At 39.2% G+C, this 27,143-nt stretch overlaps 1 protein-coding gene across 1 annotated transcript in view; it reads right to left on the bottom strand.

The window, feature by feature from the left end:
* TSHR (thyroid stimulating hormone receptor) overlaps positions 1 to 22,896 on the bottom strand; it is a 44,392-nt gene extending 21,496 nt beyond the window's left edge. The window contains exons 1-5 of the mRNA XM_058807318.1: positions 22,721 to 22,896; positions 12,368 to 12,439; positions 10,393 to 10,467; positions 1,177 to 1,251; positions 27 to 101 (exon numbers count right to left, since the gene is read on the bottom strand). Of these exons, the coding sequence (XP_058663301.1) occupies positions 27 to 101; positions 1,177 to 1,251; positions 10,393 to 10,467; positions 12,368 to 12,439; positions 22,721 to 22,896 (473 nt within the window). The remainder of the gene's footprint in view (positions 1 to 26; positions 102 to 1,176; positions 1,252 to 10,392; positions 10,468 to 12,367; positions 12,440 to 22,720) is intronic.
* Between the last annotated feature and the right edge of the window lie 4,247 nt (positions 22,897 to 27,143).

The following is a 27,143-nucleotide window of genomic DNA, read 5'->3' as shown; positions in this document are numbered from 1 at the left end:
AACCAGCTGTGAGGACAGATACTTACAGCAAAAAATTCACATCAAATGAATAGATTTTGTTGAGGTCTGGAAATACTTTGAGTCCAGTATTAAAAATACCACTGAAAGAGAAGAGAAACAGAAAAATTTACTGCATCACTGAACAACAACGAACAACATATTTAAAATGTTCAACAGAGCAGGATGGTTCTTGCATCCTCTCTACTGTCAATCCATTCATAATCAACTATACAAAACAGAAGGCTGCAAGAACAATATAAAAAATTCAAAATGCCAGACTTATGATAAATTATAGAATCTAAAAAATGAGAACACATATTAATAAGACAGCCAGGTGAATCTGTAGAGGGAAGCTTCTTGTGAGGTTGATAGGAAGAAAATTATTAAAACTCTGCTTTAAGCGTTGTTCATATAGCTCTAAAAAGGCAAACTGTCTAAAATGTGAAATGCTTAAAGCCCCTTCTTTCTGAACTCCTGTAGAGTGAAAACAACTGTAGTTCTCAATTTTTAAAACTATTATCCTGAAATGGAATATTTTTACTACTTTCTTTTTTTATCACTTTCACATCTGTAGGAAAAACCTGGACAAATCTTTCCTCCTTGCCACTGCCCCCACCACATACACATGGAGGCCTTTCTTCCAAATATTACTCAAAATCACAGAAGTTTCTTTAGAAAATCATGAATAATTTTCAGGATTTCTTTCTGCCATAGAGGTCATATGAAATCAGGTGTCCATAGGTAAGCTTTTCACATTTGGCTGACAGGTATGCTTTAAAACCCTGTGTAAATGTGTAGTAAATACTAAAGACGTGTATATATCTGTTGTGTCCCTTCTTCCCACTGTTTCCTACAAAAATGGAATAAGTCAGCACTTATCATAAGGAAAGAGCTAGCTGTGGAATTTTGCTAAGGAATATTAGTGTATTCTAGATATTTAATGGATAAGACTAATGGGAAAACTACTGATGAATTTGTGGACATGTTTTCCTTTCTCACCAAAGTAGTAAGAGTTCCAGCCCCTACTCTTGCTGGCTTTCTGTTATTAGAATAAAGCAACAGGGAAAAACATGGCAGTCAGCTCCAAAATCAAATGCAAACTAACAAAACTGCTAAAATGTAAAGAGTCATCTGTGAGATTTAAATACCAATTTGTTGCAGGTACTAAATACTTACAGGTATTTCAAAAGTGGGAGGTTTTTAAAGGCATCTGGATCTATGTAATCCAAGTTCCTAAGATTTCGAATTTCACTGTAAAAAGGGAGGAACATTGATAATTAATATTTAATAATGTATCACAACAGAAATCAGCAATGTTAAAATGAAATCTCAGGGACCTAATTCCTGCAATAAGCTTTTTGTACTGGACAGCACTAGCTCAAGACCTGAGCAATCTTACAATGATGCATTATCATCTGGATAGGTGCCATCCTGAGGACTGGCCTTTTGAAGCAAGGGGATAAGAAGTACCTAAGATTTGATTATGGATCCTTTGTCTGCATGGTCCTAAAATCAAAACAAATACCCTGTGGTAATGGCTGTTACTTTGAACATGGCGGGGGTTTTGTTTCTGCAACATTGAGTAAAAAGAAGAAAAGTAAAACCTTTGTTATTTGTATATAATAATCTTATCAAATTACAACCATCTCTGCACCTTATAATTTTATGTGCAATTTTTCTGCTTACTTTCTTTATGGCTCTGACAGTATTTTATATTATTTTTTCCTGTCTTTTACAGAGCTCATCAAGTGGTGGCTCAGTCACTTAAATCAACTTTGTTCTGAGACTTGGAATGGCCACAACGTTGACTACATAACCATGCCCAGCAGTATAGAGGATGGCATATCTGTTTGCTATATAACAAGGCAAGATGTAACATAGACTTCATTCCTTATATCTTCTGTCCACAGTAAAGTCTTTAAATACTTCCACCCAAGAGAAAGCTTGGTCTGCAAATGGCTTTTTAGTCTGCACATGTTGAAAACCCATCCTGACACTAATCACAGCTATGGCCATGATGGTGCTTTCTGCAGGTGTGTTGCTGGGGCTGCTGCCCCTCCAGCCACCACCATCATTTCCTGGAGTCATGACTCTTCCTCATTTTTCTAAAATGTTTGTCTCTTCCCTTAGTACAATTTCCCTGAATACTTCTAATTCTTCTATTTTCTAGCAGATTTCTTTCTTTTCTCACTATAACAACAGTCAGCAGTCTGGCTGCACCAAGCAGACTCTGCTGAAATTCTCAGTATTGAGGTAGATTCAATTGACCTACCAATTTTCATCTTTTATTAAAAAAGCCCTCCCCCATCATATGCAGACTTTTAGTTTCTTGGACTCTTTACTGATTCCAGCAGTTTTGCATGGATGGTTTTACATGTTTTCTTCTATTTGTTTACCTTAAATCAGCACTGGACACTGGTCTCATAACACTGCTGAAACAACTTTCAGCCTTTCTAAAATAGAAACCATGTAGAAAAATTGTGCCAGGTTTCCTTCTGGTACTAGCAGTGGAGCAATGGGTCTGAAGAAAACATTTCTAGCTACTTATACAGAGAAATTTGATAAAGATGACAGATTTAGAGGGCATGATGGTGCAGGTTATGTGAGTGATCTTCCAGCCTTAAGTCAGTCAAAGAAGTGCTGCTGCTGGACAGACACCCAATGGGCAGAAACCAGTAGTGTTCAATTTGCCCTGGTCTAACTGTGCCAAATAACCTATATAATATAAGAAACAGAAAATTGGGATTTAAGACTACCTCTGGCTCTGGAATTGTTTTAATAGGATAAAATCAACCCAGACAATTTGTCTAAGAAATAGAAGTGGGAAAAAAGACAGACGTTAGTAGATAAATCACTATGTAGACACTGGTACAAAGATTTCAACCTCTCCATGTATTGTACTGACAAAACAGTTCTGCTTCACCTTTCTGCACCAGTTTTCTCTCTGTTTACTAAAACACTGCAGGGAAATGAGGATTGTCCTTTTACTTGAGTGTAAAATTGATGTAATTTATTGCTCTAGTACTGCTACTGTAGTGCTGCATTCAACAGTTCTTCACATCTCTTAGCTACTTTGAACTGTAGCTCTGTTTCTGTACTTAAAACAAATCCTCTCAGTGTCAGTTTCTTGCTTCTCTCCAATTATTTTAATAATTATGTAGCTATCACATTCCCAACAGTGGAATTTGCTTCATAAACATTAACCGACATGTTTTTTCCATCACTGACTGCTTTCAAAATGTTGGACTTGCGAGCTTCCTGGCCTGATAATCCTCTGTGGACCAAGCATATTCCAGGGAAAGACAATCTTCAGTTCAGCCTTTAGCCTGGAAATGGATAATGCACTGGAGTATCAAAGAGTCATCAGGTTTTGGTTTGTTGCTATTCATAGCATTCTCCCTAAATTATTTGGATGAGGGTACTGGAAATAAGAATTCAAAATCAGCAGATGGTACTAAAATTAAAAGAACAAAAAGAACAAAATAATGTAATGAGATACAATTTTGATTTATTAAGTAATTGTACCATGAGAGGACATTTGCTAATTAAACAATGCAAATTAAAAGCTAATTAATCTGGGAATAAAATATTTTAAACATCCAGATGAGACAGCACAGTAATGAGAGAAAATCTTAAATAATGTGAGTGAGGGAATCCCAACTAAACATTGGGAAAAGGTTTATATCCCTGCTTTCAATTTTCTTGAACTGATAATTTTTGGATTCAAAAAGAAGTAGGCTTTAATATCTACTGTATTTATACTTGCAATTCATCCTACTCTTTGTATTGCAGAGGTGCCTTAAAGCCCAGAAGGAAGAAAAGGGCCATTGTGGAACAGACAGCCAGGCTCAGAAGTGTCTAGTCAAAACAGATTAGAGAGATAGAAAAATAAAAGGTGATTTGACAGAAGTGGGTGTTACACTTAAGAAAAAATCAAATTTTTCTTGAGGACAGAAATCAAATTTTCCCTATTTCCCTGAATATGTTGCCTCTAATTTTGTCTGGGTGAAAAGGAGAAAGACCTTGTGTGCTGTGGATAAATGTAGGCAACACCAAGGCAACCATGACACAGAGCTGAAGTGCAGAGAGTAGATTTATTCCATCATCTTGCTGGCTGGAGGATTCAAAAAAAATCAAGTAGAGACACATAGACTGCTAGGCTCATATTGGCAGGGGCAAAACACAGTGAGGCCTGAGTGCTGCCTTACATATCAAAGGGGGCCTGGAACACGTGCAAACCTTCACCGGGCTGTGGTGTACAATCTCTGCACTTGTTATCTCCTTTCCCTGCTCACACAGAGGCCCAAGTCTATAAGAAGAATGCTTTTAAGTCTTTCACAGTTTTCTGTTATCTTGTAAGAAAATGTCACTTCTTCAGTAGACAAAAAATAACCAAAACAAACACAGATACATGAGTTCTCTGACACTGTTTTCTAACATCTTCTCAGTGCAAGATTGGTCTCTGAATGAAAACAATTCTAATTCCAATTTAGTTTTCTCTCTTGCCAATCTTCTCTTTTCCAACCCTTTCCTCGCCACAGATCTTCATTTCCATTAATGAACTGTGCTGCTGTCCTTGTTTTAAATACTCAAACATGATAAGTCTTAGAGTACTGGAAGGAATTTCTCTCTGAAATCACAGACTTAAAGAATATCTACTGCTCCATTAATATTGGAACCTATGAAGTTAAGCCCATAAGGAGAAAGGATATTTGAACAATTCTGATCTCATCAATTAGCAGGACAAACTGCATTTCACAATTTCTTTTACAGTAATCAGGCATAAGTACTATGCTTAAAGACACATAAATGTATGATCCTAATTTCAAGCCGTAATCAACAGACCACTTTGGTGTAAAGATTAATCCCAAAAGGTCCATAAAGATAGAAGACCAAATTGATTATCGGTAAATTCATTAACCAGGGTTTCCACTTTTATAATTTATCTTCTATGAATTGGTGAGTTGAAAATATTGAAACTTGTGAGCTTAAAAAGTTATGGTTTTTGAAAAGCAGCTCTAGGAAAACTGTTAGTAGTTTAAGCTGCCTAAAATGCAGATAAAGCCAAAGAGTATACTTCAAATGCCTAATAAGCTAGTTCTCAGATATCTAAGTGTCTGTGAGAGCTGATTTTAAATTACTTTTGAAATGCAGCTTCAGAAAATAGAAAAATAATGGCATACAGCAGTGTTACAATTCTGAGTCCTTCTGGGCATTAAGTGCTTTTAAGGTATAAGAAAACCTGAGACGGTTAGAAGGCATTTTTGTTAACCATTGATGCAAAAAGGCAAAAGGTGTCCTGAACAAGCATTTTACTTTGCAGTCCTAACTGAAATTACTTAGAGATGCTAATTAAAAAAGAAAAAAGAGGATTCTGCTACTTACCCACAATCTAATAGAATTATTAGTGGAGTATTTACAAAAGTATTCAAAGTTGCTTTACAAACTCTATTCTTGGAAATAAAAAAACCATTTAAATAACTGTCTTATTTGTACTTTAAAGACATTTGATGTTTGACATTTTAGTTCTGGCACTCAGACTAGGAATTTAAAATGTACTAGGTTTACAATCAAATCACCACCTGACTGTCCAAGAACAGCAATTCACTTTTCATTTTTAATGAAAATACACAAAAAGTTTATCTCATCAAGAATGGGTGTGCAGAGAAAGTCACTTGATTTTATAAAGATATGTGTCAAGACTTACAGATAAATATGAACTTATGTTTAGTTGCAAAACTATAACTACTTTCAAATCCAAATGTATCTAAAAATGAAACTAATAGTAAGAACTATTCAAATATTAGGCTAATTAATTAAATGAGACACATGTTTGCCAGCTAACTTTCAGAAGGGTTAATATGCTACTTAAAATTGCTTAAATTTGGTAACATTAAAAGAAGCACAAACATTTACATATTGAAGTGGAATCTAAATTTCATTCACCAGACATGTTTTTCATACCTGCCTTGCAATATTGATACATTCTTGAGTCTGTTTAAACCCAGAATTCAGAAATTGCAAATCTGCTTTTAGAGTAGGAATACAATCATGTTATGTTGTGATACCTGCAAAGACTAAGGATATCCAGGTCAGCAATTGTGAAATGTTTTAAATAAGCTTTTTTTTTTCATTGTACTGTGTAGGGGGATAGAACATAGAATGTAATCTTACCCCCTAAAGAGTTGCAGCTGAGCCAATTATTGAGGATTAGGAGCAGGCCTGATGTTAACAGGCCACACCTGTAGCCAATCAAAAGAGTGTTATAAAAGAGTGGGTTGGTTGGCTGAGGGATCTGGAGTCAGCTGGCTGCTGTGGGGACAAGGATGAGTCAGTGCTTAGAGGAGCTGTCTGTAAGAAACATCGAGGAGGTACAAAACTCTAGCAATATGGAACCCTTGCAATGTACTGATAATAGAACTTCTGCAATATAATGACAGCGTATTGTAGTAACCTGGGCCCCCTCTCTCTACCTTCTGTGATTTCACAGCTACCTTAGCTTCTCTCACTTGTTCATCTACTTCCATGTTTTATCCTCCCCCTGCAGCCAAACCATCCATGTTGTCCCATCTGCATGCACCTATTTAAGCCTTTGCAGCACTGGCACCAGAAAGCTGGCTTAGGCTTCCAACGGTCTACTCCCCAACTCCAGACTGCAGATTTTAACAGGATTGTTTTGCTCAGCTCTATCCCAGCTCTGAAATTCACTGCAGGTACCCAGCATTCCCCCATCAGTCTCTTCAGTATTCCTCTCCCTCTCTCCAGATGCTTCTCCCTTCTTCCTGCAGTGCTGGATCCCCTGGCCTGGCATGATGAGCTGTCCAAGAGAAGGGCAGCCCTTGCCCAGAGGATGGAGGGGCTGCTCTGCCCCTGGCTCCATCTCCCTGCAGGGCTGCAAGTGCTCCCCCAGCAGCTCTTCAAATAACGTCACATATATGAGGGCAAGCCACTTGAACCATAACCTTTGGCGTTGTTCCCAAATGTGAGAGGGCTTTTAATGTGGTTGTCTAAGAGGAGAATGCTTTATGAGCAAGGAGAAGAGAGTAGGGAGAGACCAGGGGAGGGTGAGCCAAGACACAGAGAAAGGAGGAAAAGAAAGAATGAGGTTCTGAGGTTCTGTTTGCAGGAATGTTTCCCTGAGAAACAGAGACCTAATTACAACAGGTTTTTATTTAGTGTAATGTAAGCTTCAGTTCTACTAGTAAGGCAGCTACAGAGAGACACTGATTGCTAATCAGACCCTTTCACAACTACACTTACAAAAAATACATACTTATGTAATTGTATGAGCAAGACAGATCTGAATTCGTAAACAGACATGCTTAAAAATGGTAAATACAAAGAGAAGAAACAAGAAACCATTGTGAGACCAATTTAACACAACTGAGGAGGAAAAAAACAGCAGAATTGTTTTCCTTATTTACATCTTCATAGACTGGAAATTTTGCCATTAATTACCAGCAAAATGAGATGTGGCTCATTAAAATACAGCAGGTGATCAGTTTCCTTACTTTGCAGAAGTTGCTCAGTACTTGAAAGGCATGGATGCATAACAACACGTGACCCTTATAAAATATGGGTCATAAAAATATGCTTAAAGAGCTGAGGTCTGGAAGGAACAGAAAGTCAGGACACAGGTACAGGAGCCAAATAAGCCCTGAGAAAATGGGTTGCTGAAGATCAAGGCTGAAGTGCACTAACTAAGCTTGGCAGACAGATCATGATGAACACAGGATGCCTATTCCCATAACACATGGCTGAAAGCAAAGCATTAGTTTCTTCCTTCCACAAACACTGAATTTTCTCTTTAAAAGTTTTTATGTCTAAACACAAATGTTTTCAGAATGAAACTGTGTGTATAAGTTTCAGTTAGGGTGAAAAGATTATTTATATAAAGCTGCACTTTATGAAAGTTCAAAGAAAAACAAGCTGTAAAAATAAAACTCTGTGAAATGACTTTTAAAAACTGTTAATCTCAACCTCCTTTAAAATACTTTGTGATAATCTTAACCTACTATTATTTTAGCAATAATACTTAAAAAATACTATGTAAATGCATTAAATTAATGCATAGCACAAGATGCAAATTTATCCCTGTATTATCCCACTGTTTGGAAGGTAAATCAAACTCAACAGTGATAGGTTTTAACAAATCAGGAGTTATAGAAACAATTCATAAAAACTGTCAAATCTATAAATTGCTTTTTTTCACAGCATATATGCAACTGTCTAACTTGCCAGATGCTAGGATATCCCCTGATTAAATTATACACGTGCCTTACTTCCAAACAGATTTTATAAACCTGGTAAGTTCTTTTAAGTGGTAGAGGTGGCCCTTCTTTGTGGGCTATCTGCAAATTCTTGGGGTTTTCCTATAACTTTTGTGAGCAGAGTTCTGATGTCTTGTTCTGGGTAATATTGTTGGCTCTCGTGCAGGAAAAAAAAATCTTGTATGCTGTCTACAGTTTCTCTTGGCAATGCTTTGTGAGAAATAGAAGGGGTCCCACGTTACCATACCCTTGTATAGTGGAGCAGGAAGCATTCCCTCCATGGCCTCCCCACAAGGCTGTGCCAGGGGTGACATGAGCCTGGGAACTCTGCTGACTCCTGCACAGACCTGCAGCTTTCAGTCGTGGACAACACATCCAGGCCTGGGGGCTGCAGTGGGTGTGATTTTGGAGCTTTCTGGAGCATTTTATCTTTAATTTCTAATAAGGTGAGCCACAAAAGAAGTGCCATATGAGGAATTTGTATCACAGTGGCAGATACTTTATTCATTGCTGATAAAATGTGCTGCCAGTCAATGTTTCACTAAGTGTTCATTTGCATTAAACAAGAAATTTTACAGACACAACAACTATGAAAGAGGAAGAGAGAACATGGACGTGACAGGCTCAGGTAAAAACATCAACATAATAGGAAATGGTGTTATAACCACAGGTAAGTACTGATATCACACCAAACCCTTGCTGTGAAGCTCAGGAATACTACTGGAGCATGTTGTTGGCCTGAAGTAGATCTCAGGATCCTTGCACTCTGCTTCTAGATATGCCAGTCAGGCTCATGTTCTCTTAAAGGAGTCACTTACACTTTCCAGCATTAGTTTCTCTCTTTATCTTCATTGACAATAATTATATTTTTCTCTTGTTACTTTGTTAGTCTTTCTGATTCACACTGTGTAAAGTAGAAGGAAAAAGAATCATAGAAAATACAGCAGTGTTAAATCATCTAATTCAGTCTCTTTCTCTGAGTGAAGATTAAATAGATCTATGGAATTTCAGATCATACAGCCTTAAAGGCCTGCAGTGGTAGAGACAATGTCTCCAGGAAAACAATTCTAGTGTTTATTACCATAGGAATAAATACCAGCCATAGGATTACATTTCCTAGAGGCTGCCATGTGTCTTGTCTAATCTACTTTAACATTATAAATACATTTTCAAACATTAGTGTGAAAATGGGTGGTAGTTTTCACCTCTTGCAACAACCTTAAAAAAAATCAGTCTGCCTCTGGCATGTTTTCTTTCTGGACACAAAAGACCTTTCTCAATTACTGTGTTTTCTGGATCCATGGTGACCAACAGTGCTCTCCCATGGAACCTCTGCAAACAAAGATCTCTGAAATATGCCAAATTCAGCTGAGCCTTACAACAGTGGCACACTTTCCAGTCCCCCTTTTGGATCAGTAATGGAAACATGGAAGAGTACCAGATACAGGAGGGGTCCTTTGGAGCTCTCTCTTCAATACATTACATTCTCATTTTGACAGGGTGCAGATGGATGACAAGAATTGTCTGGATGCATCCCAGCAGTTCTGTAACTGCCCTTAGTGTGTCACTTGGTGTGGATTGGTCAGAACAGAAGAACAAAAAGGTACAGAAACACTTCCCAGAAGCCTTTTTCCATATTATTCTTGTTCCACTTAATAACCATATAAACACTCTTCATTTTACTAGTGCACTTTCAGAATGATTACTTATTCTTCATGTCTCCAGGTAGTGCCATTTTGCTCTGTGCTTTGCTCCTTCTGATTTTATTTCTTATGCTTATATTACTGTTTTACACTTACCTGCAGTAAATTGACAGAAATAATTCTTAGTTACCATTTTATTTCAACTTGACATCAAGTTCATTATGCACTCCCACTAGTTTCTCAGTACATTTATCTACATTTCTATGGGAAGATACAGAAGGGAACCAAAAAGATGTATGGAAAACAAGCACAATGAAATAAGCTCAAAAAAGAGACTGACTCACTCCACATTATGGAGAAAGGAAATGAAAAACGGAATATTTAGCTACATAGGAGACAGGAATGATGAACATCATCATGTGTGTTATATTCCAAATTTATCTCATGACTGTATTCATTTATTTAATTACAGTACTTACATGTGAGTGACTTTGCTTAAACTGTTGAAGGAATGGGCCTCCAGACTCTGAAGTGTTTCATCTATAGAGATGTAACTAAACACCAGCAAACAGAAAAATAAACAGGTCTCAGACACTGGGAAGCCACAGCTAGTGCCATCATGCCACTTCATTTGTCATGTCATTTTTCTCATCCAGCTATGATGGCACTCAGAGAGCAGGATTTAAATCAGATCAACACTTGGCAGCAGCCACAAGGCTGCTTATTTTCCCAGCCCTTATTTTCTTCCTTCTCCCTCTCTCCACCTTTATTTGCTTTTTTCCAACCTCAGCATCCCCCAGATTGCTGCCCCTGTTGTCCTCTGCTGCTGATGGAGAGCAGCTTGGTGACCCGTGGGGCACTTCAGGAGAGGACAGCCAGGAGCAGGTAAGGCCCTGAGGCTGAGCTGAGGCTGGGCTGTGTCAGCTGGCACCGGGGGCACAGGAGGTGCAGACACATGTGGGCTGTGGGGAGCTGTGTGCTGGCATTGGCTGTGGGCCAGCAGAGTGCCCAGGGTGGCAAAGGCACGGTGCTGCACAGGGGAATTGTGCTTTACATGGGGCTGCTGGCAGAGAGCGCTCTGGGATGCTCCTTTGTGGGGAGAAACTGCGGAGAAAACACTTTGAGGAGCCACAGACCGGGTGTTTGTGAGGTACTCGTGAATGTGACCCCAAAGCATCATCCTAAACCCAGAAAAAATGTTCCTTGACATTAAAAAATCCCTGACCTTAAAAATACTGAATGTTCAATATGTTCTTAAGTTGGCAGAAAGTACCAGGTGAATCCCTTGTACCAAGATTTAGTGTATTTGCCTTATTAACAGTGTAAACCAGAAATTGCAATTACATTTGAATATCCTATAAAACCTTTATTCAGTGATGCCTTTCTGACAGGAATTAGCTTTGTAATTAAGCAGGTAATTTAAATGTTTTTTCTTTCATTCATGTGGAAAAGCAGCACAGAGGGAAAAAAATCTCTACTTCTGGCTATCAAGAGTACATAGCCATGCATTCATTTAAGAGAAATTGTAGCTCTAAAATTTTTGTTTAAACAAGGTTCATAAAGAGGAGAACTAAATCTTCTATTCAGTACAGATAAAAACATGTTTATTTGTGGAAATCATATAGTAGACACCATATAGCAAAATGAGCTGCTGTATTTTGAATAATAAACACAGTATATAATCCCCTGTTGAAACTTCAGAACATTTTCTAGATGAATTTGCAAATCCAGGAAAGATCTGGTAATTTTCATTGCACAGAAATTATGGGCTGGGAGAGGCAAATGAGACATGTGGTACATTAGAGGCCAAGACATATACATAAAAGTTGTATTTAAAACACAGGTACTGATTCCCTAACCTGAAGTTTATATCAAGAGGGTGGGAGTTCACATTTTGTGGTAGTAGTAATGCTACGAGAAATATCCAGATGGACATTGACACTATTAAAATTTAAATTGCAGTGGAGCTTTTGGAGCCAAAGAAGGGCTGACACCCTTTTATATTGAATCAAACTCTGTTCTAAACTAAGTTTATCCTTTTTATATATAATATTATACATCATGTGAGGGATATCCCTCCCTCTCCAAAAAAAACCTAAACAATACCCTATCTGATTAAACTGAGATGGTAAATGAAGCTGCAGATATCAAAGAACAATTACTTTAAAGGATTTTAGGAAGTCTTTATTTCAATATATCTGGATGAAATATGACATATAATAGGTGAGGGGGACACTTAGAGACACAGCAGGAGTTAAGGACCACGGACACTGGGGCACTTGAATTGTGAGGGTGTAAAATCCCAGGGATTCCTTTGTTCAGGACCCTCCTTGGAGAAACCAAACCCTAATATTTTCATTTCATAAATTTTTATATACAAAGACAAAATTTTGGAGAAGGAGAGTAATTTTTAAAAATTTGAAAGAATAGTATCAGAAACTGAACAGAACTTACATCCTAGAGATGTTGGGGAGATTGGAAAAAGCATCACTTGGAATTTTTCTTAGATGAGTCTCCAAAAATCTCCTAGAGAAACAAAAAATTGGCAGTTAATATCCTCTGATAACTACAATTTAACATTAACAAGTCCTACACAGCTTCAGCTCTGCTCCAATGTTTTTGTTCTTATCTTGCCATGTCTCTGAGTTGCCATCTTTGCCTAATTTCTATTCCTGTTTCATTATGTGGCTTTTTTTCTTTGCTGTGCTCCATCAATCTAAATTGCAGCTTTCTGCATCATCCCTCCCAAGAACTCAGTGGTGACACTCCAGAGCATGGCCAGCAGAACATATTTGCCCATTGAAGTTAATGAAGTATTAAGAGAATTCTTTTAATAATTTCAGTCTCCACAACAATATCCCATCCCTCATTCTGAGCAAGAAGTTCAGGCATGTCAGCCAAAATTGAATTAGAGCAATTGCAACTACCTTCCCAGAATTCTTCATTTTTTTTGTAATAAATAGTACATTCTTCCTCCTCTAACATCTGATGCGGGGGTGGCATGCACCTTACCCATCTGCAGGAGATTTCAGAAAAACCCACAATATTTAAGGGAGATACTTATCAATAGCTAAGCTTTTAAAAAAATGACTCTCTAGCAGACTTACTCCTCTAAATAAGAAAGGAGGAAATGCTTTTGAAATTCAGCCTATGATAGCTGTTAAACTCAGAGTTACAACATGTTGCTGTTAATCTTTGGTTTTCCAATACAGTTTGGGAATACACTTACAGAGCATCTGTTGAATAATAATCAAGAACAAATGATAAACTTTCCCCCTAGCTGCTATTTAACAACAGTTAAAGAAAAAAGAAATAACAAATTAGGATGATTTCCTGATTCTGTTTTGTTTCATAATGCCAAGTATCTCATTACTACAATTATATTTGATTTACATAGCCAAATATATTATCATTTTGAGATTTATCAAGTTTCTGGAATTTGCATACAAGAAATAGACTTTAATAATAACAATATATGCAGAAATTCTCCAAGGTTTTGTCTTGAATAAAGTATAAATTATACTATAATCCCAAGGGAAGAATCTACTTCCCCAGTCTACCTTCTCTACTCCATATATTTGTTACAAGAATGAGTAAAGACTTCTACTTTTCCAACAGTGGGTTGATGTTTCTCCTGACCTCAATACACCTGGCTCCAAACAAGCTCCCAACCATGGGAATGTCAATTAGTCCAGGGGTTATGTCCATATAGATGTTATTTTAACAACCACAGCAGTATCAGTGATATTACTTCAGTAAGATCTATTAGGGAAGTAAATATATATTTTACATAGTTGTCTCTTCATTTTAAAAGCTTTTAAATGCATATCTACAAAACACAATAAGTAAATACATACCACCCAAAGAATTTCAGATTGAAATTATATGATTTATAATTTGAATCATCTCAACAAAAGCTTTATGTATTTTAATGAACTATTTTCCACCAATACAGGGGGGAAAATTTACCATATGTCAATATGAAAGAGTTTGTCAATTTGAAACAAAGTAAAAAATTTTACATTCAAAATTCATTTTTCTGAGAAAATTATAAGAAGCAATGACCTTTAGCTTTTTATATAAGAGAAATAAATATGACAACAAAGTAATGGCTAGGTAAACAGCTATTGACACATTCATTTCTAGTTTTTTATGTCCAATTAAATCCAACACAAACAAAAATGTATTTTAAATTATTCTGAAATAAATGCATTATAGTCTTTCAGTGGTGCAAAAATAGCTATAAAAAGGCATTTCACATAGTGAAATTTGTGCTAAACTTACCAGAAGATGATTACCACCTAGTGTCCAATGCTAGTATTACCAATGTGGTAGGAAGGAGGGAATGATTCACACAGCAAAGGAACTCTGCAAGTAGGGAATAATTTCTGAATATGCAAGACTACACAGCTGCTTTCCTACAACTAGCAGTCCAACAGAATAACATAAAGTATCGCTCAAAACTGGCCCAGCCCTAATTAATTAAAGAAATACTAGATTCCTTCAAAATGAAATTGTCCAGGTCAGGGTTTGGAACAAGTAGGTACTGAAAGTAATCTCTTACTGCTAATGTATCCTCTACCTACAAACTGAGGTACATATGGACACTCTCAGACTGACAGGAGAGAATTTAGGTTGGTTACTTGTGAATTTATAGCAAACAGAAAACCCCAATCCACAATGTTGGAGCTTATCCTTGCTCAGTTTGTGATCACCCAGTGCTTCTGACTGGATTGAAATAAAAAAGACTTCACAGGAAGGAATGATTCTATTCGCAGTCAGTTTTCAGATGACACCAAGATGGGCAGGAATGTTGATCTGCTGGAGGGTAGGAAGGCTCTCTAAAGGGTCCTGCACAGGCTGGAATGATGGGCCAAGGCAACTGTGTGAGGTTCAACAAAGCAAAGTGACAGCTTGCTGTGTGCCCTCCCAGCTCCTTGTGCACCTCCAGCCTCGTGGGGTAGCATGAGAAGCATAAAAGGCTGTGACTTTCTAAGCACTGCTCAACAATAACTAATACATCCCCCGAATAACCAACTTTTTTCCCAGCACAAATCCAAATCCAATCCAATCCACAGCACCATATTTGGTACTATGAAGAAAATTAGCTCTATTCCAGCCAAAATCAGGCCACTTCTCTGCAACTTTTTTTTTTTTCTTTTCATCTGCATCCAGGCCACTTAAGTCCTTTGCCTGTCTGTGCAGCCTGAGGAAATGGAGCATTATTGAAGTAGAGGATAGACCAAAGAAGCACTGAAATGTACTGGACATATATCAATCCATGGGACCTGAGATGTTGCACCTAAGGGCAATGATATCCATGATATCATTCTAAGGCTACCCTATCATCTTTAAAATATCATGGTGATCAAGGGAGGTTATGTCTGAAAAAAAAAAAATCAGCATACACATCTTCCAGTGAGGCAAAAAGGAGGATCTGAGGAAACACAGAGTAGTCGCTGCTATGTAGTTATTTTTTGCGTGCAAGTAATTTCATACATTTGAATGTCCTTTTGCAGATGCGATGTACACGATCAGAGGCAAAAAAAAAAATCCTTTATTTTCATCTATATTTCTATCTTAATAATTCATACATTCAGTTTGACTTTTTGACCTCTGCTGAGCAGCTGGCAGCAATTATAGGCACTTAGAGGTTCTCTGATTAAAAGCAACAGTAGCCAACAATTACAGCCTATTCTTACTCTCTTTCCCTGTAGGATGTGAGCCTCTTCTGACTGCTCTTTTCTGAAATTTCATGATCCTGTTTGAACTTTCTTTGCAGAAATTTATAGGCTTTTAGTTCAATATTTCAGAAACACAGCTCTTCTCTATTGTAGTTAGAGTACATTTTATAGCAGGCCATCATAAAAATTTAAAGTTCAGGGTAAAAGAGGCAGCAGTACCCAGTTTAGGTCAAAATCAAAATTTAGTTCAAAAGTAATTAAATAAGTACGTCTGTGATCACAATGCACGAAAATATGAGGGTGTAGTGTTTTAATATGGCAATCACGTGAAGTTCCAGGCAACCGGAAAGGACAAAGCATTGAACGAAGCATCGAATCTTTTAAAAGGGTGGAGAGGAGGACTGGGGTAACTATTGACCTGTCAGCCTCATCTCTGTTCCTGGGAAGATCCTCCCACAAGCTATGCTAAGGCACATGGAAAACAGAGAGGTGATTTGAGACAGACAGCACAGCTTCACCAAGGGCAAATCTCGTCTGACCAACCCAGTGGCCTGGGAATGACTACATCAGGGGACAAGGGAAGGGCTGCAGATGTCATTTATCCAAGGCTCCAAGTGCACAGGGCAAGGGAGGGGATTCTGCCCCTCTGCTCTTGTGAGACTCCACCTGGAGTACTGTATCCAGCTCTGGAGTACTAAGCACAGGAAAGATGTGGACCTGCTGGTGCGGGTTCAGTGGGGGGCCGTGAAAATGATCAGAGAGCTGGAACCCCTTTCTATGAGGAAAGGTTGAGCTGGAACCCCTCTCTGCAAGGAAAGGTTGAGCTGGAACCCTTCTCTATGAGAAAAGGTTGAGGTTGAGCTGGAATCCCTCTCTGCGAGGAAAGGTTGAGCTTTCTTCTGCTGGGCTTTTTCAGCCTGCAGAAAAGAAGGCTCCAGAGACACTTTATTGCAGCCTTCCAGTACTGAAAGAGGGCTTCTAATGAAGCTGGGGACACACTTTTTCGTAGTGCCTGCTGCAATAAGGCAGGGCATTATGATTTTAAACTAAAAGATGGTCAATTCGGACTAGATGTAAAGAAAACATTTTTACAATGACTGTGGTGAAACCCAGGCACAGATTGCTCATATAGGTGGTAGCTAAATCATCTCTGGAAGCATTCAAGGTCAGGCTGGATGGTACTCTGACCAACCTAATCTAGTTGAAGATGTCCCTGCTCCTTCAAGAGGTGGTTGGACTAGATGGTCTTCAAAGGTGCATTCTAACCCAAACTATTGTATGAGTCTGTGATAAATTACAGTATTAGGTTTCAATTCAATTCAATTATTCAATTCTATATTTATGTATCTACTTATTTGTGAGAAAAAACTAGCTCAATCTTTTCATGTTGTGTGATTCAACCTTTCTTTGTAAAAAGAAAGGTTGACTTTAAATGCCTATTTCTTTGCATTCACAGAGATGACACGCACTAGCTGGAGTTCAAGAGAGAACTAATCTTCTTTTAGTATGTGTCAGCAGCTCATTTAGGCTTAAATTGTAGTGTTTATTATAGCTGATCTCATTGCTTCGTTGCTTGAGTCCATAGCATTGCACTTGGCAAAATCCTGAGTGTTTTCCATTGACTTGGGTAAGGTACCAGGGCACTGAATGGTTTGCACAATCTTGAATAGAATAAAAGGTGTTGACATAAAATGTCCTTTTGCAGATGGCTCACTTCTCATTTTTGAGTAAAACAAGCTACTTTTTCTACTCTCTAAATTTTGGCTACCACATAGTAGCCACCTAAGTGTGGTTAAGAAGCTGCTATGCCATTAGCAGCTTCACAATACATACTGTTAATTTTTTTGAGACTCTTTCTTGTGTAGTCTGTGAACATAAGGATATGTAAGGGCTGAGTCCAGCAGAACACAAAAGCATGTTTAAAGTTGAGTTTTTAAAGAACTGAGACTGTATTTCATTTTCCCTATTCCCGGTTTGGCAGATTAGCATTTCAGAGTAGTCTCTCTGAACTGCATGTGGGAAGGTTCAGTCACACTTGGTGATGAAGGCAGATCATTTAGACATTTTTAAAACACTTCCTGAGACAGTCCAATTTTCAATATATAATTGAAATATAATATCACCTTTTATATATAATATCACCTTTTATAGCTTGTTTGGAGGTTCTGTAAACCCATGTTAAGGAAAACATCAAACATTTCTTGATTTTGCGAATATAAACAGACTGTTTGAGTCAGATTCATGAAAAGTTGCCCTCTCCACTGATATTAGCTATTGCCAAAAAAAATCTGTAAATAATTCCTTAGTAGTCACATAGATTTTTTTTTTTTTGGCAAAATTTAAGTTTTTTCTTTCCTTTTACAGATGTATCAATAAACTCTGTTTCCCAATTCAAGAGAAGGCTGTTGTGTGCTTCTGAAGTGTAATGGGTTGGAAATGTTATGCCAAAAGAAAACACTGTAATGAAAACTGATTATAATAGCAATTCAAGATTCAGTGTAGTGTAACACTTACAAAATCAGTCTGTTAAACCACTGTTGAAATCAACTCCAAAAATAAGAGTTTTTTTAACTCTGGTATAAACAACTCTTTTGGTACTATGATGATCAAAACTCATCATCTTCTCAAACAAGGAAACAATACAAATTAATTTCTACTGCCTTATCACCAGTGTCTTCTGTAAAAATCTGTGATATTCTCATTGAGGTTAATCTCTTCACAGCATTTAAAAAATAACTATTTGCAGTCCTCCTGCTTTCTGTTGAGCAAACTATGTGTGTAGTTCAAAAATGGTGAAGTAGTGCTTGCTTCTGTACGAGTGCTTGTCAGTTCCTAGCGCTTGATTGGTTTCTGTACCATGACACAGGAAATTTAAATGTTTCAAATGTACAAGAAATGTTACTGATCCAATGACTGATAAGGAATGAAAGAAAATATTGTATTCAATGTTCACAAAGTATTATTTTGGTAATATTTCTCTATTCCCTTAGTCCCTCAATCCTGTTCTTCATCTGCTCACTTTGAGTTGGCCTGTGTATATACAGAAAAGCAGTGCACAGTTTGTAAGTTACTTCAAGAACCCTTAGAAGAGTGCTTCAATTTACCATTGGGATTGTGGACAAATCCTTTCACTGTCACATTTCAATTTAACTGAGACAATAATACACACTAATTTTTTGACCTAGTGTTTTGGACCTACTGTATGTCAAATGCAGGATTGTTGTGTGTTAATAGCAGGATTATAGAAGCAAAACGATGCCTTTCTAAGCAAAATATGTAGGTAAGTACAATTACAAGCATCAGAATTGACAAGAAAGTATAATTTTATGCAAAATACAATATTTAGGAAAAATTTCATGTTGCAGCCATGTACATAGAATTATTTCAATCATTATCTGAAAGGCAATTGATAAAACGATTTCATGGACTTGGTAAGTATAATGGTGTTTGGTAAAACAAATTATTAATTATTTTAAGAAGGTTCAAATCTGGCTCTGTCTTCAGAAATAGTCAAATACTTTTACAAATGAAAATAATCACATATTTTTTGGAAAACAAATTAATTGCAACTAAAAAATTATTTCGAAATGTGTAGCCATTCTATATTACCTACAGAATATACAGTATATATGGGCATTAATCAGAAGGCAGTACCCTACCTACGGCAAATTTACAGGAGCAAATGCAGAACTGTAGCTTAGTATCTAATGTAAAGAGCATAGTCTTGAAGACTGTACTGGTTTTGTATCTATTTATATACCAGTTCCCCTGTCCTTGCCTAACATCCTCTTGTTCAATTTCAATCAAATTTGATTATGTTGATATGAAAATAGCACCTGGGTACAGGATAGAAACCTTATTGAGGGAAGGGAAGGGAAGGGAAGGGAAGGGAAGGGAAGGGAAGGGAAGGGAAGGGAAGGGAAGGGAAGGGAAGGGAAGGGAAGGGAAGGGAAGGGAAGGGAAGGGAAGGGAAGGGAAGGGAAGGGAAGGGAAGGGAAGGGAAGGGAAGGGAAGGGAAGGGGAGAGATTAAGTTATTTTTGTAAGTGAATGTAGGAGATGTAATGCACACTGAATAAGAAGCAAAACTTTATTAGTTTTATTGTCAAAGAAAAAGAATTAAAACCAATTAGCAATAGATTTATAAAATGAAAATAATTGAGAAGTGCATTGAGGTGATGCTGGGATCATGAATGTGTCATCAGAATGATGCCAAGAAACATATTACAATAATTCAAGAATTATGATGCAATTATATCTTTAAAAAATGTTCTGTGGGGTTTTGGTGATCTGTATGTGTAAGCAAAAAAAAAAAATCTTATACTGAAAAAAGGTCATATTCAAAATCAATATCTGTGCATTCAGGAATTCTGGATAAGTACCTGCATTAACTATATTTAGATAAATAACAGTTTAAAATGAACACACTTTTCTGGCTTAAGTTCATGCCCCTTTTCTACTAAAAGAGTTAGAAATAAACTTTTATTGGAATTTCTTGTAAGCATTTCTTAAAAAATGGTTTGCTCCATTCTTTTAAAGTAGTAAAAGAGAAATGAGAACAGCTCTGATTGAATAATCAGAATGAAACTTTAATTGGAGTTTCAAGATGCTGTGCATTGAAAAGAGCTCATCATCTCCAAAAGCTGGCAAAGTGTTCCTAGTCTCACCAGTCTCTTAGTCCTACAAACCCTACAAACCTGAATAGCCACACAAAAAAGTTTTTAAATTGGCAATCTAGAGGTTCACTCATTACCACCAAGAAGCAGAATTACTTTGCCTAAAAGTAACAAACTTGCTGCATTTAGGGAAAATTGTAGAGAGTTTAAACACAAACGGTGCAATACATACAGCGACATGTCTCACCTCAAAGAAGAGTTTATTTGTTCTTAAGGTTAACAGAAACTCCAATTATTTTGGAATCTTTTGGCTTTGATTCAGAACTGCTGCCTATTGTACAGAAAAAGATGAAAACATGACAGAATCAGGGGCACACACTTTACAATCTCACAAAATTCTGTGTGGTGTTTTAACTGCCAGTGCAAATAATCCAGCCTGAAGCACCTGAAAGCACTCTGAACAAAAACCACATATAGGTAAATGTTATAACTCCCACTTAACATATGGAAGGAAAGAAATATTAAGACATTTGCAGAGAGCAAGGGACTACAGAGTTGGGTACAGTCCACCAGCAATTCAAATAAGAGAATAGGAGGAAAATAAACACACTTTATCCAGAGAGAAAACTTCAAACTGAAGTAAAAAACTGTGGGTTTTTTTTGTGTTTGATTGGGTTGTGTTTTGTCTGCTTGTTTGTTTGGGAAGGTTGTGTGTAAAAATTCTGTTTTCCTTATTTCTTCAGATAATTCTCCCATTTGCTTTCAAATAAAAGACTATGCAGCACACATTCTACCACTTCTACCATACACTATAAAATCACAATTGTCATTACATGGAATATTTTCTTGACATGGCAGGGAGTACACATCTTGAGAAGTTTGCAATGGTCGCTCCAATAGGTGCACATGATTAAATTTCACCCCAAATAAACAGAAAAATATTTCTCTGTTGTTTTCATTAATTACTTTTCCCATGGAAATAATATCTTCACTGGGTGTTTTTGTCTTTTCAAAACAATGGCTTATTATTTTACATCCCCCATTACTACAGGAGTTTAAAACACTAGAATTCCAGTGGCCAAAGTGCTTTATTTGTGGAGCTGTATGCAGAGAGGTACTTCTCAGCCATCAAACCAGCATATTTCAAGGGAAGTATCAAATTTCATTATGTGATCTCATTGTTTCTATTAACTATTTTAAATGCCTGTACAAAGGTATTTTCTCCCATAAACTGAAACTGCTATATTTTCTAACTTATGGTAGATTTCAAAGAACATACTACTTGGTGCATGCCACAGCATTACTGCAATTTCAACCTAAATAAACTGTGTATATAAAAGTATAATAACAAAAAAGTGTATAATTTAAACTCTTATTAACTGAAATACTGCAGTCTAACCATCCAAAAAATTAAAGGCAAGAAAAAATAATGGAAATAACATCAATATTTTTTCTTTCTTTCTAGGCAAGTGACCAATTTAAGTTTTTACTTTCAGTGTTAAAAAATCTGAGAAGCATTCAAATAAGTGCAAATAATTTAATGGTTCTTATTTATATAAAGTCTCCTGAGAATCATTATCAAGACATAAATGAATCAATCTGTTACTAGTTTACCTTGCAGTTAAATCAACTGAGTTTGAGTTAATTTACTTTATCAGAAAGTAATCTATATTTACAAATGAAAGTTCCATAAAGACTATAAAACTTCCATACACACTATAAAACTTTTGTACCTCAAGAAACAAAGTGAAAGGCAGGAGTGGTTCATCTGCTCAGTTGCAGCTGGCAGGTGCCATTTCAGTCTCATTACAGTATTTGACTCTCAGATATGACACAAGATGCTTATCTGGAGTGGCAGCAGGAACCCGGACAAGATCTCTTACTGTGCCCACAATGTACCAAACACTTAGGCTGAGCTACCTGAATTACTCCATCCCTTTGGCAAGCTCTGAATTTGCTGCTTTATCCCATACTCCACACTTTCATCTGAAGTGCCCTAAGACAGTATACTTGGATTCTCAGTTCTCACGGATTCCTTTTCTCTTCCTTTGACAAAGAAGCTGAAAATGCCCAGAGGGTTTTGTGGAAGTCTTTGTGAGGTGACCCATCCAGTTCCTATTGGTTTTTAATTACAAAATTGTATTTGATCTACCTTTCCTGCCCCTCATCCCCTAAGCACTTGCCACACAGAATCCATCCAGCCTACTGCTCACTTTGCCCACAAACAGCCCAGTTACTTATTTTTTTCCTACATTTTTCACAGAACTCTTAAGATCCAATGAACCATCTCTTCACAGATCTTGAAGGTTTGAGAGTCACTTTTCCTACCTCCTGCCACACGCAGAGTCTGCACACTGCTGTTCCACTCTCCTGTACTGCCCAGGTAATCTGCAGCACCTCTGCCCTCTCACCACCTCCTCATCTCACAGGACATCAGCTCAGAGCATCTCCTGCCTGCAAAGTGTGAACACCCACAGCTGGCTTCCCTAAACCATCCCCATGTACTCACAGGGTCTGGGTGTCCTCCGGGAGGCTGGGAATAACGTAGATGTCCCTGCAAGTGATTTTGTAGTCCTCCCAGTCAGAGCACTCGCAGAAGGCTGAAGGACACCTCTCCGTGCCCCGGCTGCACAGCACCAGCACCAGCAGCAACTGGTGAAGGAAGGCTACCATGAGGCACAGCATCTTCCGCCGTCCCTCGCTTCTCCGAGGAGACGAGGAGATCCCAGAGCTGCACGGGCAGACCGCGCTGTCCCGCCGGGAGAAGCTGCCGGGGGAAGGCGGCACCTGTGCTGGACAACGCCGCCTCCTCACTAAGCGGGGTCAGGAAAGGTCTCAGCGAGCCCTGAGCGCCCTCGCCATCGGGCAGGGTCCTCTCCTCGCCCCAGCCGCGCGCTCATCCGGCCCGCCATCCTGGACCTGGCCCCCCGCTCCTCCGCACCCCTCCTGCGGGGTATCCGGGGCCCGTTCCCCGGCAGCGCCCGCTCCCGGCTCCCAGCGCCCGCTCCCCGGCTCTCACCGCCCGTTCCCCGGCAGTGTCCGCTCCCGGCTCTCACCGCCCGTTCCCCGGCAGCGCCCGCTCCCTGGCCCCCAGCGCCCGCTCCCGGCTCTCACCGCCCGTTCCCCGGCAGTGTCCGCTCCCGGCTCTCACCGCCCGTTCCCCGGCAGTGCCCGCTCCCGGCTCCCAGCGCCCGCTCCCCGGCTCTCACCCCGGCTCTCAGCGCCGCGCCGCTCCCGGACCCCGCCGCTGCCCGCGCTCCCTCCGGGGCCGCCTGCCGCGGGCGGCCGGCACCGCGCGGGGCCAGCGGGCTCTGTCCAGCCCAGCCCTGCCCTGCCCTGTCCAGCCCTGCCCTGCCCAGCCGGGGCGAGAGCCGCGCCGGCAGCGGGACCGGCCCGCCGAGCCGCTTTCAAAGGCAGCGGCGAAACGTCGGACCCCGACCATTCCTCCGGGCATCTTTGCAAAAAGGAATAGGAGGAAGGGGGCTGAGTAAGAACCATACTAACTCACCTGTGAAAGCGGTGAAGTTAAAGAAGACCTTTGCAACAAGCAAATATTCGGTGACTGCAAGTTAGACATGCACTAAATGTATAGCCGTTAAAAAAGCACAGAAAGTTCAAAAGAGTGATTTTGAAAATGACAGGATAGAGCAAAAGAGGTGACAGTAGCATTTCCCACATTATCAGACAAGATAAAATCCATCCACCAAATAAAAAAAAATGGGGGAAAAAAATCTAATCTTGACAGAAATGGAGTGGAATTATTGTTCCCTTAAGTAGGTATACAAGAAGACAAATGCCAACATAAATGTTTGTAGTCTTCAGAGGAGGAAACTCAAAAATGTAACCTATGCACAGTATAAATTAGATTACATTATTCTTGGATAATTAGTTCCTCTCCAGCTACATTAGTTATTCAAACATTTTGAGTACAACACATCAGACACTATTTTGATATAGCTCTTTAGATGTACTTTAAGTCAGTTCACCAGTATGTGTTTCCTAAATATAATTAATCCCCTCAATACATCTTTTTTTAAGGTAAGCAAGTGATACTATGGCCATAAAGAAATTTTAATATAAATCCTGATCTTATGGGCTTATGTTAAATCTTGTGTAAGTGAGGAGTCCCATGAGTTACACTTATCCCATTAGGATGGTGTATTCTTTGGGGGTGACCCAGAGAGAGGTCAAGCTGAAGCACTCACAAGTGTCCTAGAGAATTTCAGACTGCATTGCATGAATTCCCTTAGAAACACTGGCTATCCTCTGCCCTGTTCAGTCATGTCCTTTTGACACACTGCTCACATCTGTAACTCACCTGCAACCCTGAGAGCCACCACTCACCACCACATTTTGGTGTCTGTACCAACCTGACTAAATAACAACAAAGCCACAGGCAGGCACTGAATTTCAAGGTAAATGAACAAGGGAGATACACAGTCCACAGAGGCACAGATGAGACACAATTGTGACTCAGTCTTGCCAAGTCAGACATGGGGCTTGTAACTGTTCACCCTGTGGCCAGTGCTAAGGGACACAAGCCCATCATGGTGTAAGCCAGACTGGCTGGCTCGAGGCTGCTGCCAAGGTGTTCAAGGTTGCCATCTCTCAGCAGCGGGATCATGTTCTTTCCCAGCCAAGAGCTAACGACACATTTCATGAAGAAGAAAGACACAAAGCAGTACAGGTTCTGAGAGTGGAAACACGTCTACTTCTGTGCTGCTACCCCATCTGGTCCTGTCCCACCCATCTTGTCCTCTGTGGAAACTAAACACACATATACTGTTTGGCATAGCTGAAAGTCAGCAAACACAATATTACCACAGTTGCTACAATCTACAAAACCTACACTTGTCCAACACTCAGGGTAATATTGCCTGGTATTCATGAGGCATAGCCTGTCTTCCTGTTTTTGGAACCACAGACAAGATAAAAATTCTCATCCACCAATGATATCAGTTGTGGGACACAATTGTATTATTTCATAATAATTTGAGATCTTATTGATCTCTGAGGGCAAATCACCAGAATGAGACAGCGGGGCAAGCTCAGGGTTCTGTACTGTGTGCTCCATTCAATCCTGCTGATCTTTCCCAGATCTGGAAACACCAACTCAGAGTCCAACTGTACTAAGGGAGGCTTTTGCCAGGATCTGTGGGACTTGCCTTCTTTTTTCTTCTCATGCTGTTGTGGTTCCCACGACCATAATTTTTAAAAATTAAATGCAGATATATCAGAGATCAAACAAACATAAAAGTTTAGTGGATTTAGGCTTGCCTTGGATCCTCTACCCAATGGGAGTAATCAGCCACTTAAATTTCACCTAATGTGTTACATGTTACAAAAATCATGCAGTGCTATACCTGTCTACATTCTCCTCTGGTTTTCTTCTTACTGCCAAAGTAACAGCTTGTCCCAGGGACACTGTATACCTTATTAAAAATGAGAAATTAAACTCTCTGCCCTTTTGGCTTTGGCAAAGAAATATTTTCGTTGTCACAGGCTGACAACAAAGCATACAAAACTATCCAGCAAAACAAATGTATCATCAAAGGAATTTCTGTTGTCTTTTGGACCTCTCTCTGGCTTCTCAGACTATCTTCTCAGACGACATAACAACTAGGAACCCAGACTTGGTATCATGCACGTCTGTGATGTGGCGAAAACTTGTGCGACCTGGGCCACATGAATATGCTTCTGCCTTAGCCATAATGAAGAGGGATGAGGGGTGAGACTGTGCTTGACATGGCAAGGAAGCTCTGAGTTCATGCAGATCCTGTGCATGGCCCAACACATGCCAGAATCGCAGCGGTGGAAACACGTCTGCAGAAATTAGATGATAAGATAGAGGAGAATCACAAGAAGCTCAGAGAGGAGGTTAAAGAAGACCTTCTCCAAACCTCGGCAGTACAGATCAGAGGTTCTGGTACCCAAGGCAGATGTTTCCCAGATGGTGAGAGAAGGTACACCCCACGAGCTGAGCTGTGGTTTTACCTGCATGATTGTGGAAGAAACATGAGGAGCTGGGATGGAAAACCTATTGCTGTTCTGGTACAATGAGTGCGTGAATTGAAGGAAGACAGGGCTGAGAGAGGGAGTTCCACCAGAAGGAAAGCAGCTCCAGTTGCCCGTAGCCGAACTGCCAGCTATGATGATGATGACATGTCCGATCCCCTTGATGGAACATCCAAGGCATATGCCCAGGGAAAGAAGGATAACCAGGCTTAGAGGAGCCCTGCCTCTAGCCAGGTAGAGGCATGGGAAAACTGTGTTTTCTGGACTGTGTGGATTTGTTGGCCTGACACATCTGAACTGCAAGAGTATAAAGCTTTGGTTGACGCTGGTGCTCAATGTACATTAATTCCATCGAGACATGTGGTGACAGAGTCTGTTTCTATTGCTGGTGTGACAGGTGGACCCCAGGATTTCACTTTGGTGGAAGCTGATGTGAGCCTGACAATATTGCCTGGCACTGTCCAGCGACAGTTTGTCAGCTTCAAATATCTTCCAGCTTAATCTCTGTTTTCTCACAACCAATTTTGATGACCTAGTACGACTCGGAGCACAACAGAGTTCTTACTTCTCACAACATGACCTAGTTTGCCAGAAAAGACCAGAGATGTGTATCACGTCTCTAATTACAGTACTGCTGGAGTGATTTGTTGTGGTATCTTCTGTGTTACTCTCTGGCAGCCTGCCTCTCTCCCTCTTTTATTTCGGCTTCAGAGTTACTTTTTATATTTCACTGTGTATGGACAAAGCAGAGGAAAAACAGATTTATTGGTGGGAAGATAAGTAGTCCCAAGATTGGAGTCATTTCAGTAGCCTATCATAAACCAATTACTCACTTGTCTGGTGTACTTACCATTACTAATAGGGTAACCTGAATTAGCTACTTCATCATAATTGTGTTTCAGATTCCTAAACAAGAG

The sequence above is a fragment of the Ammospiza caudacuta genome, chromosome 6, assembly GCF_027887145.1.
Source record: "Ammospiza caudacuta isolate bAmmCau1 chromosome 6, bAmmCau1.pri, whole genome shotgun sequence".
Taxonomy (NCBI): domain Eukaryota; kingdom Metazoa; phylum Chordata; class Aves; order Passeriformes; family Passerellidae; genus Ammospiza; species Ammospiza caudacuta.
The sequence above is the reverse complement of the archived record's forward strand: the minus strand, read 5'-3'. Positions and strand labels throughout refer to the sequence as shown.